General features: G+C 39.1%; 2 protein-coding genes and 4 non-coding genes across 7 annotated transcripts in view; all 6 read left to right on the top strand.

Annotated features, from left to right (window-relative positions):
• The window catches only part of mfhas1 (multifunctional ROCO family signaling regulator 1), a 30,665-nt gene extending 21,686 nt beyond the window's left edge, over positions 1-8,979 (top strand). Inside the window, exons 2-3 of one of the 2 annotated variants that reach the window (XM_044333116.1) lie at positions 5,523-5,868; positions 6,809-8,979. In XM_044333116.1, coding sequence (XP_044189051.1) covers positions 5,523-5,653 — 131 coding nt within the window. In that variant the 3' untranslated portion in view covers positions 5,654-5,868; positions 6,809-8,979. The remainder of the gene's footprint in view (positions 1-5,522; positions 5,869-6,808) is intronic. The other variant, XM_044333115.1, reaches the window with a different exon arrangement.
• Positions 8,980-10,584: 1,605 nt separating this feature from the next.
• On the top strand, positions 10,585-14,688 carry rpl17 (ribosomal protein L17). Its single transcript, XM_044333183.1, has 7 exons — positions 10,585-10,649; positions 11,111-11,160; positions 11,349-11,389; positions 12,881-13,015; positions 13,248-13,346; positions 14,220-14,411; positions 14,605-14,688. Exons 2-7 carry the CDS (start codon positions 11,121-11,123, stop codon positions 14,650-14,652), a joined length of 555 nt encoding a protein of 184 aa, XP_044189118.1. The 5' UTR covers positions 10,585-10,649; positions 11,111-11,120; the 3' UTR covers positions 14,653-14,688.
• On the top strand, positions 11,204-11,273 carry LOC122969111. The gene has a single exon (XR_006398938.1). It is a non-coding gene; the product is annotated as a small nucleolar RNA SNORD58 (small nucleolar RNA).
• LOC122969109 lies at positions 13,094-13,162 on the top strand. Its single transcript, XR_006398936.1, has one exon. It is a non-coding gene; the product is annotated as a small nucleolar RNA SNORD58 (small nucleolar RNA).
• On the top strand, positions 13,435-13,501 carry LOC122969112. The gene has a single exon (XR_006398939.1). It is a non-coding gene; the product is annotated as a small nucleolar RNA SNORD58 (small nucleolar RNA).
• On the top strand, positions 14,460-14,528 carry LOC122969110. The gene has a single exon (XR_006398937.1). It is a non-coding gene; the product is annotated as a small nucleolar RNA SNORD58 (small nucleolar RNA).
• Positions 14,689-16,326: the final 1,638 nt, after the last annotated feature.

Raw genomic sequence — 16,326 nt, forward strand, 5'->3', positions numbered from 1 at the left:
TTTAGATAAACAATGACGTGTCTGCTGCTTAATGACATCACTGGAATAAAGAGTCTATAAAGAACAGACTACTACAGGAACAGATGCATTTGAAAAGCTTAACATGTTCAGGAACCAATTATTTTATAACATCTGAGGTTTAAATATTTTTTTAATGGTGGTTACTGTGATGGTTTGAATGACTGATTTGTGCGATAAACTCTAACCAGCGTGTTTGTGGTCGTCATCAGAGAAACACGTTATAAAGAAGATGTAAATGTGTTGATGTGTGTTGTTTCCTGCTGAGCTCTTCAGATTCTTTTCCTTCTCTGGAAGTCGGTGCCAGAAATTATCTGCTTTTCTTTATCAGACATGAGAGTAAACAGAATATTTTGGCTGTTTGTCAAACAAAATGAGACATTTGGAGCCGTCACTTTGGACTCTGAGTCATTTTTCACGACTTCCCGACAAAACATTAATCAAATCGGCAAAGAAAATAACCACTAGTGACAGATGTAGTCTTACTTTTATGTTTTTTCACAGAACTGTTATGTTATAAAAGATACTGTTGGGTTGGTCAAATATCTGCATGTATGAGTAGATGTTTGTGACGAGTGGATCCATTCTTTGTTGTTCGTGAAGCACTTGTGTGTTTAAATCCAGATTCTTGTTGTGAAGTGAGAGCGAGTAGTGAAACAGTTACTGTAGTACACATTGTACTCTGTTAGTCTGCTTGGCTGCTGCTCAGATTCCTCAAACTCCTTCAGTTCCTCCTCCGCTGGTCAGATGTGAAGCTCACAATAGAACAGGAAGTGAAATGGGATGTTTGGAAACAGTTTGTGAATGAGCGGCTCAGCCAGACTCCTTCACTGGTTTCTCGCAAATATCCAACATCCCAGCGGGAGTTTCCTGGAGACAGGAAAACTCGTCTAACTTCCAGAGAAGTGGCTGCTTCCTTTTATGGCAGCTGATGATTCCTCTACCTGCTGATGGTGTGTGAGGAGGAGGAGGAGGAGGAGGAAGAGGAGGAGGTGAGATGTGCACATTCCTGCTCCTTGATGTCAGCTGTTTCTGGGTTACTGGTGAACTCTCTGAAGGGAGGAGTTATTAGACTTTGACCTAATTCAGGACACACAGCCGGATGTGAGCCGTCAGCTGCTTCCAGTAATGAAAAACACGTCTGATTTCCACAGAGCTGAGAAAACAGCCAGCATGAAACTGATGATGATGATGATGAGGAGGATGATGATGATGATGATGAGGAGGAGGAGGAGGATGAGATATTGCAGATTAAACATGACTGCAGCTCTGACTTCATCTGGCTTCACTCCAGCAGAACAAAACAGCTCCAGACTTGCAGAGCGACACCAGCAGAAATCAATAAGCTGTAATGGTTAAAGTGCTGCTGCAGACTGGGCGTGTGTCTAATGTCTAATGCTGCTTTATTGCATCAGCAGCAAACCTGCTTCTTATCTCGTTGCCTGAGAAGAAAGCAAACAAAGCAGCGTTCAGTCTCACGTTCAGTCCAACTGTGAAACTTCAACATAAAGATAAGACTGTACTGATTTCTTTTATAAAGGGCTGAGAGCTTTTAATATCTACAGACACACCCTGATGTAAAATAGTCCACAGATTTATTATTTCACTCCTAAAGCATTATCAGACTCATGATGGACAGTTTGTTTTTAAAAAAGGATGAAAATCGATGCAGCAGATTCATCTTTTTTATTCCACACATTCTTCTTCTTTGTTAAAACCTGCTGCCTACATTACCCACAATGCACCTGGAGAGTGTGATGTGCAGTTTTGACTGAATACTGTGTTTTGGCTCCATGAGCCTGAACACATCAATCACTGCAGCGTGGATTTAAGTAAAAACTATGTAATTTATTTGTCTTTTATTCTATTTTAGTTACCAAAATTAACAAAATATCACCTGGTAACAAATGAGGCTCATGGTCTCAGTGAGCTCTAAATGAGCTCATGTACTGTTAATCTGCGATTTGAAGCCTGATAAACTCGATTCTTACTGCAGTAAAGGATCTGAATACTTCACTGCTGTCAAACACTGAACTGGTGACAGAAAATGAAGAACTGAAGGAAAACACACACAGTCAGACATCAAATAAAGAAGAAGAAAGCCGAATACTCAGAACTGTGATGGTAGATTTTTTATTTTATGTTTAAAGGTTAAAACAAACTTCCTTCTCCGGGATCCCTCGTGCTCTCTGATGGTGACTTTAGTGTGTATTATCTAACAGCAGCAGCAGGTTGAGATACAGACGCTGAAAGCAGGTCAATCTGTGAGCAACAGATAAACCCAAATCAGAATATTACTGAGCTCTAGATGTCCTGAAAAAGAGGTTTATTATGTGACTGTAATCCAGGAGCCGCTTACAGCAGCTGTTGGTAAATTCAAACCTTTAACATTTTAATGTAACATAAAGTTATATTTAAAACCGGTTTCACCACAAACTAGTTATTACATATTTACAGCTACTAACTGCTGCTAAGCTAGTTTAATGAACCTTCTGACCAAGCTAACGTTAGCATGCTAATATCTGAGCCATTTGGATTGAAAAGTTATCAGTGATAGATAGATATCAGTGTGGAAGAAGCACTCAGATCCTTTATTTCAGTAAAAGTTCTCTATGACAAATAAAAGTCCTGGTGAAAACCCTACAACAGTAGGAGAACCCAAGTACTATCAGCTTGATGTAGTTAAAGTATTAAAGTACAATTTATATCTTGAGGTGAACGTATGTAGAAATGCTGCCTGCAAGTCAAAAGTCAGGGCTACATAAGTGTTCCAGTGTCCAGTATCTTCATGTGACTTTAAAACACACACCGAGCACATGATGCGTTTATTTCTGTGCTTTGGGGAACAACAGAGATCATGTAGGATCTGAGTAGCCGCAGTCTGAGTGATTCAGGACCGACGCTGTTTGTCTGCACGACAACAAGCACTAAAGGCCACGAGTGAACGTCCAGGTGCGGCTTACTGTGAGGTATTTTTAGGTCAGGTGTTTCCTGCCAAATGGACACATGATCGTTTGTGCCTTTCACTGTTTTTCCTGATCCTCGCCGCACCTGCACACACTTCCTCCTGCTGGAAACACGGTTCTGAAAGTCAGAGTACAATAACAACTTTGAGGTGCTTGGAGATACGTTTTTACTTTGTAGTCTATGATTTTACACTAACATTCATCAAACAGAAGTAGTCAGATGCTTCATTTACACATAAAAACAATGTAAAGATACAAAGATGAAGGTCAGTGGTCACTTCAGGTTTTTTATGTTCAAAAATGGTCAAAGGTCAGGAACTGAAACTGAAAAGTTCAGCAGCAATACAGAGAAAAGTGACAGAAAAAGAGAACTTCAGATCAGTGAAAGTAAAGTATAGTTACAGTTTTATTGTACATTTTGATTCTTGAGGTCATTTTTTGGCTTTAAATCATTTTATTCACTTACAATTTATTCATATTGTTTGATTCTTGGAAGATTTTGTTCAATTATTATGAATCTGATCCAACATGACTACGGGAAGCTGATAATACTTCTACCTTCACTTGTAATAAAGTATTTTTACATCGTTGTATTTGTACTTCAGTAAAGGATCTGAGTAGCTCTTACAGCTCTGAGCATTAAGCTGGTTTTAAACCTTGTTATTTGATGAGGAGGGACTGATGATGAGGAGGAGGAGGAGGAGGAAATTAGGCCACTGTAACATAAGACGTTCTAGCTGTTGATCCTGCAGACGTGTGTGTTTGTTTTCCTGTCACGGATCATTTGGCTCTCTGCACGTTCACTCAGGAAGCGTGTTTGAATGTGTGGATGTGAAGAGTTCGTTTACTGAACTCATATTCGAGTCTTTTGTGTCTGCAGTGAAAACATGAAAACTCGCCAAGGTCGTAATAAAAACAGCAACACATACAGTAACAATACCCGGCTGTCCACAAGGAAAACCAGAAATATCACCAAGCATGAAATCAAACAGCTTCCTGTGTTAAACTTCACTCCGCCCTGAGTTTAGTCTCCCAGGCAGCGCTTCAACTCAGGCTTCATCTGAAACATCTCCTCCTGCTTATGGCGTTATATTTCTGTTGTGTCAAATCTCAGCACGTGATGACTCATAAGTTATATTTTGCAAAGAATATTATTACAAAGAATAATAATCCAGGATAGTAAAATATTTTTGCGAGGGCAAACATAATGCTTATAATACGAGACGTTACAAATTACGTCAAACACAAGCAGGCAGGTTTTACAAGTTTTACAGTTTACAGCAGAGAGCCTGTTTGTAGCAGGCAGATCAGAGCCTGACAGACTGAGTTCAGGGCAAAGAAGCGCCGTCTTCTCTGCGTTTCCAAGACACCAGATATGACCAGTCATCCTTCACCACTATGCACACACACACACACTCACACACTATAAACACAGAGCTGACCTGAAACACTGAGGACTGTGCGCCACCTGCAGGAACTTTGTGACATTACACTCTTCACATCACCTTCAATACTGTTAATATTCTGACTGTATCCTCTCAGAATCACTCTAAACCAAACTTCTGAACCATTAATTTGTTTTCATTCATCAATCATTAATAAACAGAAAATTAATCCTTAGGGGAGAGTTTATGTTTTTATTTTTTTTATGGAGAAAAACATTTATAGTCACATTATGATTCTGTGTTGCATAAAACAGGAAACATGTTATGACTTCAGTAAATGTGAAAAATGGTGGTTTTTGATTTTTTTTTTAATATATATTTAATACTGGTCAAATTTAAAGGATCATTCCGTCAATTTTCTATATTTGTCTTCATGTTTGGATCCAAACCAACAATGAACTGATCTACTAACCAGTATTGTGTTTGTATCAAAGCTGATATATCTGATTAAAAACATGTCAGTGAGTCACAGCGCTGCACTGGGTCACATGTTCCTTCATCATGAAGAGTTTGGTCACGTTAGTTTGTTTAGAAACGGCTCCAAAGACTAATAACAGCGATGACGTTTTCGGTCTCCAGAGAGTAGTTCTGTGTATTGAAGCTCTTTGAGAAATTTATAATGTAGTGCAAAGTTCAGCCATTTCTTTCTTTCTTTCTTTCTTTATTTACTGACTCTCAGTAAATGTTCCTCTCAGTCTCCCAAAGTGACGTCTTCAGATGTTCTTGATCTTGATTTGTCTGAGCAACAGTGTAAAACCCAAAATATTCAGTTTACAGTGAAATAAAATAAAAGCAGTAAATCCTCAGGCAGCAGACTAATAAGATAGATAAGATATACTTTAATGTCCCTGTAAGGAAATTTCTTCTGGCCTCTGTCCTGCAGTTCCATAGAAGATAAAATCAAACGTATTGCATAGTAAAAGAAAAATAGTCAGCACATGGCTTCCATACACACCTACTGACGGTGGTGACATAGTGCACAACCCTCCTGGCCGACATCTACATCACATGTTAGTATTGAGAATCATAACGGATGCAGGACTTGATCAATGACTCCGATTGTTTAATTGATGAACCGTCTCTTGTGTTGCAGGTGAGCTGCTGAGCCAGCCGCGGCCCGACGGTCTGACGGAGATCATCTGTCCAAAGAACGGCTCGGAGCGGGTCAACGTGGCTCTGGTTTACCCGCCGACGCCCACTGTGGTCAGCCCCTGTCTGAAGTGAGCCGCGGGGGGGGGGGCTGGACTCTCCCGCCGGCCGGGCTCGTATCACCGGGTCAACCTCCCCCCCCCCCCACCACCTCTGACTGCCTCACCTCCACCTCCCACACCTGTGACTCCTGCAGCCTGCTTCCTGTCCTCCTGCCTCAGCTTCAGCCGGGCCGCTTCACCCTGAACTGAACCTGAAGGCAGCACAGCGGCTCACTGCTTCATATGTAGGTACTGCAGACTGGTTATCCCGCTGCTAGCGTCACAAATACAGACAGAATACCTTCAGATACTGGTGCTCTCTATCCTTAACATCACTCTGATGCTGCAGGGAGGTAAACTTGAGACATGTGTGATTTATTTAAACATGAAAAAGACACATCAGGCCTCATGTAAGAACATTTCCTTCTCCTGAACATCTCTGACTTTTCTCTCTGAGGTTTATTCCAACAAACTCTCTCAAACTCTTTGTGAATCTGTGATGGACGTCAGCTGTTCACGAGCAGCTGGACGTTCCTGAGATTTCATCGTCAGCATCATCAACGCCGCTAAAATGTCTCGTATAAGTCGACCAGTTCTGCTCCGTTTGTGGTTGAGTTTCATTCATAAAAATGTTCACAAAGAGTGAAAAGAAGAATTTGGAGAAAATAAAGAAAGAAATAAGGAGGAAGTGCTTTGAAACATCTCTCCATGGCTCCGTGACTAATATGAGAGGCGTCATGTGACTGAGATATTAGACAGAGAGCTGCAGCTGTTTACTACCACTGACATAAACATCATCAGGAAACTGGCAGCCATGATGATGATGATGAAGTTTTTTTTTTTTGGTAAATAATATTTTAGTTGATTTTGGTGTCGTACTCTGTTCTGTTCATAAATCATACGACAGCTCTGAACTTGCTGCAAATGTTCTTAAATCACTCGTTCGTGTCCTTTAAAAATGAATCTGTTCATCTGAGGGATTCCTGCATGAGGCCGAATGTCTGACATGAAGAAATATTACAATTAAATAAAATAAATGTCAATAATTGAATCACAAGAGCAATAAATCAAATCAGTAAAATGCTTTTATTGAGACACATAACACCAAATATATCTGTTTGTTGAATTAACTGCTGTTAATTCCACATGTTTGTTTGTAATTTTAATGTCTTGTCTTCTTCTATTGCAGGTCTTCTGGTGTCTCATCATTTTAATATTTAGGAGCTTGATGAGCACAATCTTGGGCCGTGTTTATCCACAGTAGCTCTGGATCTTCTCTGGCCTGCGACGCTTCACAAGTTCCTCAGAGTGTTTTTATTAAAACCTGCAGCTGCATCGTCTCCTGACAGTTTTATTTACTTTTTAAAAAGCAATCCTACGTTGTTCAGGACTCTAAAAGGCTTGAGGATAATTCAGTCATTTATTAAAGAAAAAGTCTTTTAAACACTGATGAACTTGTTAAATCGTGGGCCAGATTTCTGCCAAGTCTCACCTGATCAAACCAACACAACAGACTCTGAAATCAGGAAAGAAGATTTTTTTACTGGACTGCAATATTTTGCAATATCTAATAATGTTTTAGCAATTTGTCCCGTTTCTACTGTAATGAAGAGAGCAGCATGGACACGGTGGATTGAAGACTGTTTTACAACTATTTACACGTGTAAATATTCTCTGTGCCTACTTTAAAAAGTCCGATGCAAACTACAAGACTTCATCTCTTAGATCTGCTCATCCTGAGCCGCTCCGGACGCTGCCACACACGTTTCAAACATGCTTGAGTTTCTTGTAGCCAAAAACAGCAGGATGTGCCTGTAGTTTGGTCACCATGGAGACCAGTCAGAGCAGCATCCAATGAGAGCGCACAGGAAAGCGGAGGCAGTATATATATATATATATAATTAATTCAATAGGAGTAATTAAACAAGCTTCATGAATGAATGAAAAGGAGATGCAGTGACATCACGTCACCATGACAACAGTCTGGGACTGAAGATGTCCTGTAGTGTGAGCGGGACAGCCTCACGTCACCATGACAACAGTCTGGGACTGAAGATGTCCTGTAGTGTGAGCGGGACAGCCTCGCGTCACCATGACAACAGTCTGGGACTGAAGATGTCCTGTGGTGAGAGCGGGACAGCTTCACGTCACCATGACAACAGTCTGGGACTGAAGATGTCCTGTAGTGTGAGCGGGACAGCCTCACGTCACCATGACAACAGTCTGGGACTGAAGATGTCCTGTGGTGTGAGCGGGACAGGAAGTCTTGTAGTCTGCACTCGCACTGAGCCGTTTTGTGACACGAGGAGGACGAGATGACGTCTGTGGTGAAACTCTCTTCCTGTTCAGAGGTTTGGTTCAACATCAACGTCTGAAGTGTTCCAGCAGCGATAAACATGTAAAGTCACGTTCTGTTCATGTCCCGTCACAGTATCAACTCATAATTAGTCTCTATTACACATTTCATCTTCATGAATCCCTCATCAGTTATTGATAAATTGGTGATTAATCCTCAATGAAGCTTTCAGAGAGCAGAGAGTTTATTCTTCAGTTTTTACACCTTTTGTTTATGGAGGAGAAACATTTACAGTCACACTATAACAGTCCAATGTTACATAAAACAGGAGAACAAAATGATTTCAATTAATTATATTAAATGTGAAAAATGCAACAATATGTTTGGTGATTTATGATTTTTTTTTTTGAATAAATGTGGGTCAAACACTACAAAAATGTGCATCAGCTGCACAAAAATGTTGTTAAAAAGTTGAAATATTTCCATGTTTGTATATTCTGAGTCTCATTAGGAGAAGTCGTCACATTTCAGAATAAAAGTCAAAGTGTTTATGGTGTTTTTACTGCTCCCAGATGTAAAAATGTCTCAAATCTGACCCTGAACAGTATGTGAGGGTTAACCTCAGATATTTATCTTCACTCTGACCGCGGTCGGGAAACAGTGATGTCATCGCCGTTTCCTGAACGCTGACTGTATATAAGTGAATAAGAGAAGATGTTTGCTGTGTAGAAGGAAAGGACGTCAGGTGTTTTTTTTTCACTTCCTGTGCTCTCGTTGAGTTGATTTCTGGATGTTTTTCACCTTTTAGAGGAAACATTTCGACCTGTGCGAACACGTCGAGGGAAACGTGCTTTTCTTTCTGATGTAAATAATATCTTTATTTTTGTATGTTGACACGAGGCGTGTCTCCACTCTTAGCTTTGACTTTATTTACAGTGCAATGTTGTGCATGACTCACTGTTGAGATGCACAAAAGGGTTTTTATATGTAGCTGGTTTCAACATCTCACATGAAACAACATGAAATACCAAATACAAATAAACCAATAACTGGCTTTAGTACCACGCTACTGTGTTGTTTATTTATTCTGTCTGTCATCACAGAGTCCAAAGTTGTTTACATGATGCTCATAAGTTATTTTATCCTGTGTGTTTTGCTGAGATGTGTGTGTGTGTGTGTGCGCGCGCTCTGCTGGTGATGAATAAAGTTCTCTGAATTGAATTGAATATAATCACTAATTAACACTTTGTCAAAGATGATAGTAATAAAAACAAACCAAACTCTTCTTCCTCAAAATAATGATGATAATAATAATCAGCAAAAGATAAAAGAAGAAACGAAACTAAAATAATAAAATAAATAAATACAATAAATATTTTATTAACCCTCCTGTTGTCTTCCCGTCAACCATGCAACTTTTGACTCAAGAAGACAAAAGTCCACAGATGCTGTACGTTATAATAAAACACCAGTGTTTGGTGTGGATCCATCCATGTGGTTTTCAGGCAGTTAGATGAAAGAAATCCATATTTCTGATATAAAAACATTTGAAAACGGGTCAAATTTGACTCGAGGACAACAGGAGGGTTAAACTGAAAAGAAATTAATTAAAATAAAACATGTCATACATCCACTTTGTTTTTATGGTATTTTACACTATTTAAAAAAAAAATAATTAAAATATAAAATATAAAAATAATTAAACACAATAAAAGTGAAATTGAATTGACAAAAAAGGGGAAAAAATGAATAAAAACATCCTGTTATATGAGGTGAAAGTAAAAACCACAAAGTGTATATAAATATATGTAAACAGGTGAACTCTGACCTCACCTGAGACCAGATGCATCAAACTGTAGATTCATGACTGAAACTGCACACAAAGAAAAAAGCAGACAGTCACAGATCTATGAGTGAGCTGCTTCTGTTTCTCATTCACTCTCCCACAATCAACCAGCTGTTCTCATATCAATATGATGTCTGATCCACCCGTCTGTACACCTGTAAGAAGAGGACGTGCAGTGATCATCTCAGAGAAGTAATCAATGATCAGTTTGTAGCTCATAACTAAACCAGCTTTACAGGGTGTGACACAGCTGCATAAAATAAAAAAGAATAGTTACAGGAAAATAAAACGTCTCCTGTGTGAATTAAAGGAATTATCAAATTAATCACACAAAAGTAATTAATCAACATTCTGTTTTATATATTCCTCTGATTGACATTTTACAAATCTCTGTGTAAACATAAAAAAATACACAATCAGTGCAGCTGAAAGATGCTCTCAGTTTATATGTATTTATTTATTTATGTATTTATTGGGACCATGTAGTGTTAAACATAAATGTTACTGCACCAGAGTTAGCTTATTGCTAATTTTAATCTGCAGCCCCTCACAATTAAAACATATAACAGCACAATAACAAACAGCACAAAGCAGAAAACACGCAGGACTCATTATACAAAATACAAAGATACACACAACAGCACATAAACCACACACAAGATTATCTGCGGTCATGAGAAGACAAAGAGATGAAATATATATTGTTTAAACATGTGGCCCCTGGTGTCTAAACCCTCTCACTGCACCGGGGTCTCCTCCCCCTGCTGCCCGGCCTCCTCCCCCTGCTGCCCGGCCTCCTCCGGGCCGGCAGGGGGCGTTGAACCTTAAAGCAGCGGAAGAAGCGGTGCTCTGTCCCCGGCTCTTCCTCTTCCTTCCGCGGCCTCAGAGGTAGGAGACCAGTCCCGTGTATGAAGACAAGAATCTGTCTTAAATCTCCTTTAAATCTTCATCATCCTGCATTTTAAACCGCTGAGTTTTATAAACTATCATCAGACACGTCGGATGATGTTAAATTTCTGTGTTTGAGCAGAAAATTCAGTTTTAAATCTTAATATTTGTGATCATACCGGTTTGTCACATCAGCCCTCCGCCATGTTGGCTGCTGCTAGCTACAAAAACTGAGCTAAAAACTGTTAAAAATCAACTGTGGTGTTTATTTCTCCACATTATTTATGTGTCAGAGTGTTTCTGGTGATTAATAATGTAAATATATTTTTCTATTATTATCGGGAGACTCACTAAATGTAACGTTAGCTAAGCTGAGCTAAAGCTAACGCAGCTAACAGTCATGAGGAGTTTCTGTCGGCTCAGTTTTAAATGAAATACTGAAGATTTGTGTTATTTTGCAGATATCTGAAAATGGTCCGCTACTCTCTCGACCCCGAGAACCCGACCAAATGTGAGTAAAGTGGATTTCTGGAGGTTTGTGAGACGTTGTGTGTTGGCTGTGATGACTTCTTAGGACACCTTTGGATTACACATGAAAATAACTCAAAGAAAGATCTGAGCTAACAAACTGATGATACACTAAACTGTCACATATAAGATTTATATTCTATTTTTATAATATCTATTTTATTGTTGCAGCATGCAAGTCGAGGGGCTCCAACCTCCGGGTTCACTTCAAGGTAAGTTAAGACTCCTTCTGATAGTTCAGTGTTTGTTCTCGTAGGAAATGTTATTTATTTATTAATGATGTCTAAAAAGTTCAGAAATGACTCAAACTTTGTATTTGTGAGCTGGACGAGTTGATTTTTAGAAACTTACTGTACTTGTTGGAAAAGTTTCATTCACAAAGTCAGAACCAACATGATTATGAATCAAAACTGACATGTATTTACACTAAAGTTATACAGAAGATTTAAAAGTGAGTAGTGTGTTTTTTGAGGTTTATGATTATATTGTAAATCATTTTAAGGCATCAATCCTCAGATATAATCTCCCATCATCACATCTGGTGGTTCATGTTGTTTGTTCTGACTTTATTCAAATGAAAATGTGCAAATTCACACGTTTTTCAATTTGAAATTTTTCAATAACAGCAAAGTGTGAAGAGAATAACAGACGTTTACTGAACTTTATAGAAACATCATTTACTATCAGGAACAAAACATGTGACTCAGTCTAACCTGTCAAGTGTTTTTATTATTTTATGCATTTTTACACTCAGAATTACAAACATGCTTCTTCTACATGGACCATCTGCTTCATGTTGTTACTGTTTGACCTGCTGATGAAGTTCAGTTAGTTCAGCTGAGATGTTTGAACCTGCCGGCGTGTCGTTCTGCTTCCTTCATGTATAAGATCTAAGACGTGTGATTACTGAAGAAATAACTGGTTGTAATTGAACCTGCAGGTTATTTCTTAGAAGCTATAAATGGTTTATAGTGATGTGAACTTCAATGTAAAACTACACGTGTGGAGATCAGAGCTGCTGTTTAGTCCAGCAGGTCTACTGGGACACAGTTCACAGTCCAAACTGGTTCATTAGTTGATCCACAGAAAAGTAATCAACTCTTTTGATGCTTTTCTGTCTTTATGTCACTGTTAACAGATCATATAAGACATGTGAAGCAGTTTAGACTCTGGTGTCTGACGACACCTGAAGGCAGCATGTTGGATGTTTGCAGTGATTCTGCTTTAGTCTTTATTTCTAACAAACATCTCAAACTAAACTTTCACAACTGTAGCTTTAATTCATAATTGTTGGACAAACATTCATGAATAATAGAATCACTGGTTGATCTGAATATAGACTTTGTTCTCTAAGAAAGTGTAAAAACATAGTTTTCTATGTAGTAACAGTGAGAAACGTCATTAAACTTCCAACAGGAGAGTGAATATATGTCGTCATGCTGGCAGCTCCGTGTTTACAGCTTCCTATAACATGTCTTAGTTGTGATTAATGTCACTTCTAATAGAAACGCAGCACAACTGTCAGTTACTGTGATGAAGATGATCACTTCCTGCTGGTCTTTTAAGTTAAAAAAAAAAAAAAAAAGTGGTTTGAACATCCCGTTAGCCTCCTCAGTACTACATGTAGAAAACATTAGAACTTAAACTCTGCTGCTTTTCTTCTGAGTGGTGATGAGTTTGTTTGTTTGTTTGTTGTTCAACAGAACACCCGTGAGACAGCTCAGGCCATCAAGGGCATGCACATCCGCAAGGCCAACAAGTACCTGCGCGACGTCATCGTCAAGCACCAGTGTGTCCCGTTCCGTCGCTACAACGGCGGCGTGGGAAGATGCGCCCAGGTGAGTTATTATTATTATTATTATTATTATTATTATTATTATTATTATTATTATTATTATTATTATTATTATTAAGAGCTGCAGTGATGACCATCTTAGGACACCTTTGGATCAATGATGAAACTAAACTTTTGTAATCTGAGCAGCTGAATGAACTCACTGAGCTCATTTAGTGGTAAAATAAAGACGTCTGTGCATCTCAGTAAACAGTTGTTGTTGTTGTTGTTTACAGGCCAAACAGTTCGGCTGGACGCAGGGACGTTGGCCCAAGAAGAGTGCCGAGTTCCTCCTTCACATGCTGAAGAACGCCGAGAGCAACGCTGAGCTGAAGGTGCGTTCAAAGACTTTAAATCCCGTCTGACTGGTTCAGTTCAGAGAATCAGATTATAATCTGGACGCTGTCGTTCACATGAGTCAGATTGCAGTGATGACCATTTAGGACACCTTTGTATTAACCATGAAAATAAACCGTTGAATCTGAGCGATCTGACCGTCACTGTGAATTACTGTTTATATATTTATGCTGCATTTATAAGATCAATGTTTGACTCATCAGATGCTTCATAGGTTTTAAATATTGTTCATAAACTGCAACTAATCTGCAGATTATTGTCTGTATTCATCATGAAGTCTGTAAGATGTCAGATAATAGATATAACAGTAATATAATTATGTAACATTGAACAGTTCAGATGTCTTGTGTCTGACAGTTTAAAACAGTTTAAAACCTCATAAATCTTCCATTTGTTTTATAAAAACACACAAATGTTAAATATTCTTGCTTAAACAACTAAAACGATGAATCAGTTAAAATAACTGCTGATTGATTTTCTGTTGATAGACGACAAACTTTAAAGAAAAATGGACATGTGTCACGTTGTCTTTAACAAACTGCTGAATCTTCAGTTAATGTCAAAACTAAAATCATTTTACTGTGAAGCAGCAGGTCTGAGATCAGCTGATCTTCATTGGGTTTAATGATCAGCTGATCAAACATGAACCAGAAAACTGACAGAACGTTAACATGTGACGTCACAGTTCCCTCCTTTTGCTTTAAAAAAAACGTCTCGATTATCAGAACAGTTGATGATTAATCGACTAAACGGTTGCAGCTTCCATGAATGTTTCAGAGCCAGTAGACAATATAAAGTTACGAGTTTTCCAGCTGTGGTCATGTGACGTGTGTGTGCGGTGGTGGTTTCAGGGTCTGGATGTGGACTCTCTGGTCATCGAGCACATCCAGGTGAACAAGGCCCCCAAGATGAGGAGACGTACTTACCGAGCTCACGGCCGCATCAACCCCTACATGAGCTCCCCCTGCCACATCGAGATGATCCTGACCGAGAAGGAGCAGATCGTCCCCAAACCAGAGGAGGAGGTCGCCCAGAAGAAAAAGGTAACGGAACGTCGGCTCCCTCCGCGTGTTTCTGTCTTACTTCCTGTGTCGCTGTGATGACTTCTTAGGACACCTTTGGATAAACCATGAAAACAAACCACTGAAATACTGAGCGACTCTTCTTCTCTGACGCTGATCTGTTGTGTGTGATGGATGATTTATTAATAATAATAATTGTGTTTGTGTTGTGCAGGTTTCACAGAAGAAGCTGAAGAAGCAGAAACTGATGGCACGGGAGTAAAATGTAATAAAATGACAACTTGTTATTATCACTCGAGTCTCTGTCTGTCTTTATTTGTTCTACTTTAAAAGACTTTATTTGACACCAGATCAGTTTCTATCAGCTGTTAGCAGCGTCTCTCTGCTCAGATGTGACTGAAGGTCGACTCTGATGTCAGTTTGCAGCGTTCGAGCATCAAAAATGTACAAACTTTGATCTGAAGTAACAAACTGTCTTAATGTTTGAGTCTCCAGTTCATCTTCAGTTTAATAAACATACATATAATCCAGCTGTAGACGGGATTCACTGTCATGAATCTAAAACTAGAGATGATTAAGTGGTTTGTTGCTGAAATATTCTAGTTTATTGTCTCATTTTACTGACTTTATGTCCTAACTGTATCAGTCCACATCTGGAGGGAAAAGACTTGACAACTTGTTTCCTGGCAGATGTTTGAAAACTTCAAATCTGAGCTAAAGGTTTATTTTTAGTATTTCTTTTTAAATATAACGTGTTGTTACGCTGAGCTGCCAGTAGAGGGCCTGCATAGCAACACAACTAAACACTGTTAGAAGAAAAAACCTCATTCAAACTCTAATAGAGGTAAACAATATGCAAACATGCCCATAAATACATAATGATCACCAGATCTACATATGTATAGTAACAGTTTTGTGTGTTGTCAGTTATATATTTATAACTGGGGGGGGGGCAGAGTCACTGATAACCAATACAAAGCTGATCCGAGTGATCAGCTTTATCCTATTGATGGAACATGTCTATCCTGATGGGAGTGGTCTCTACCAGGATGGTTTGATGATCTCAACCCAGCTGATCATCATCATCTTCATCATCATCAATACACCACATGAGGGAAGATCTTTATGGAGAATGATGATCAGGATCAATAACAAGACTCCTCTCTGATCACAGCAGACTCACAGCAAACATGAACCCAGTGAATCCATCTAGAACTGCAGTGGTGGAACTGGTTGGCTCTGACTGGGTCTCTGATGCACTGGTACAGTTAAAAACCATTAATTAAAACAGGAAACGATGATATGAAGTCATTAAAACCTGGATCAATAAAATAAATCACCTGCACGTGTGTCTGCAGGTCCTTCAGACGGTTGGTGAAGAAATTATATTTAGTTGAAATGTTACAATGATGTAAATTTAACTTTTTATCCAATAAAACGTCCTGCAGCAGCTTCAGGTTCACGGCTGGAGGTAGAATCAGGGTCAAAGGTCAGAGGTCAGATAAGGACAGAAGTACAAACGTGTCTGTGTGTGATGATGATGATGATGATGATGATGATGAAGGTTTAAGTTTCCATCAGTGGAACATTTGAACATCTGTGGTGCAGCTGTTGGTGCAGTTATATCAGTGACCAGCAGGAGGCGCCTCAATACCGCTGAGACTATAAATAATAAGACTCTGATCAGAGTGAGTGTGTGTGAGAGTGTGTGTGTGTGTGTGTGTGTGAATGTGTGTGTGAGTGTGTGTGTGTGTATGTGTGTGAGTGTGTGTGTGTGTGTGTGAGAGAGTGTGTGTGTGAGTGTGTGTGTGTGTGTGTGTACTTCATTATCTGTAATTATAATTACATGATGATCAGCATTAATTAATGCAGCAGCGTCTGTTATATGTTATGTTATATGAAAGTTACAATCAGAGACAATAAACAGAAACGTGAA

This window comes from Thunnus albacares, chromosome 18 (genome assembly GCF_914725855.1).
Source record: "Thunnus albacares chromosome 18, fThuAlb1.1, whole genome shotgun sequence".
NCBI classification, from domain to species: Eukaryota; Metazoa; Chordata; class Actinopteri; order Scombriformes; family Scombridae; genus Thunnus; species Thunnus albacares.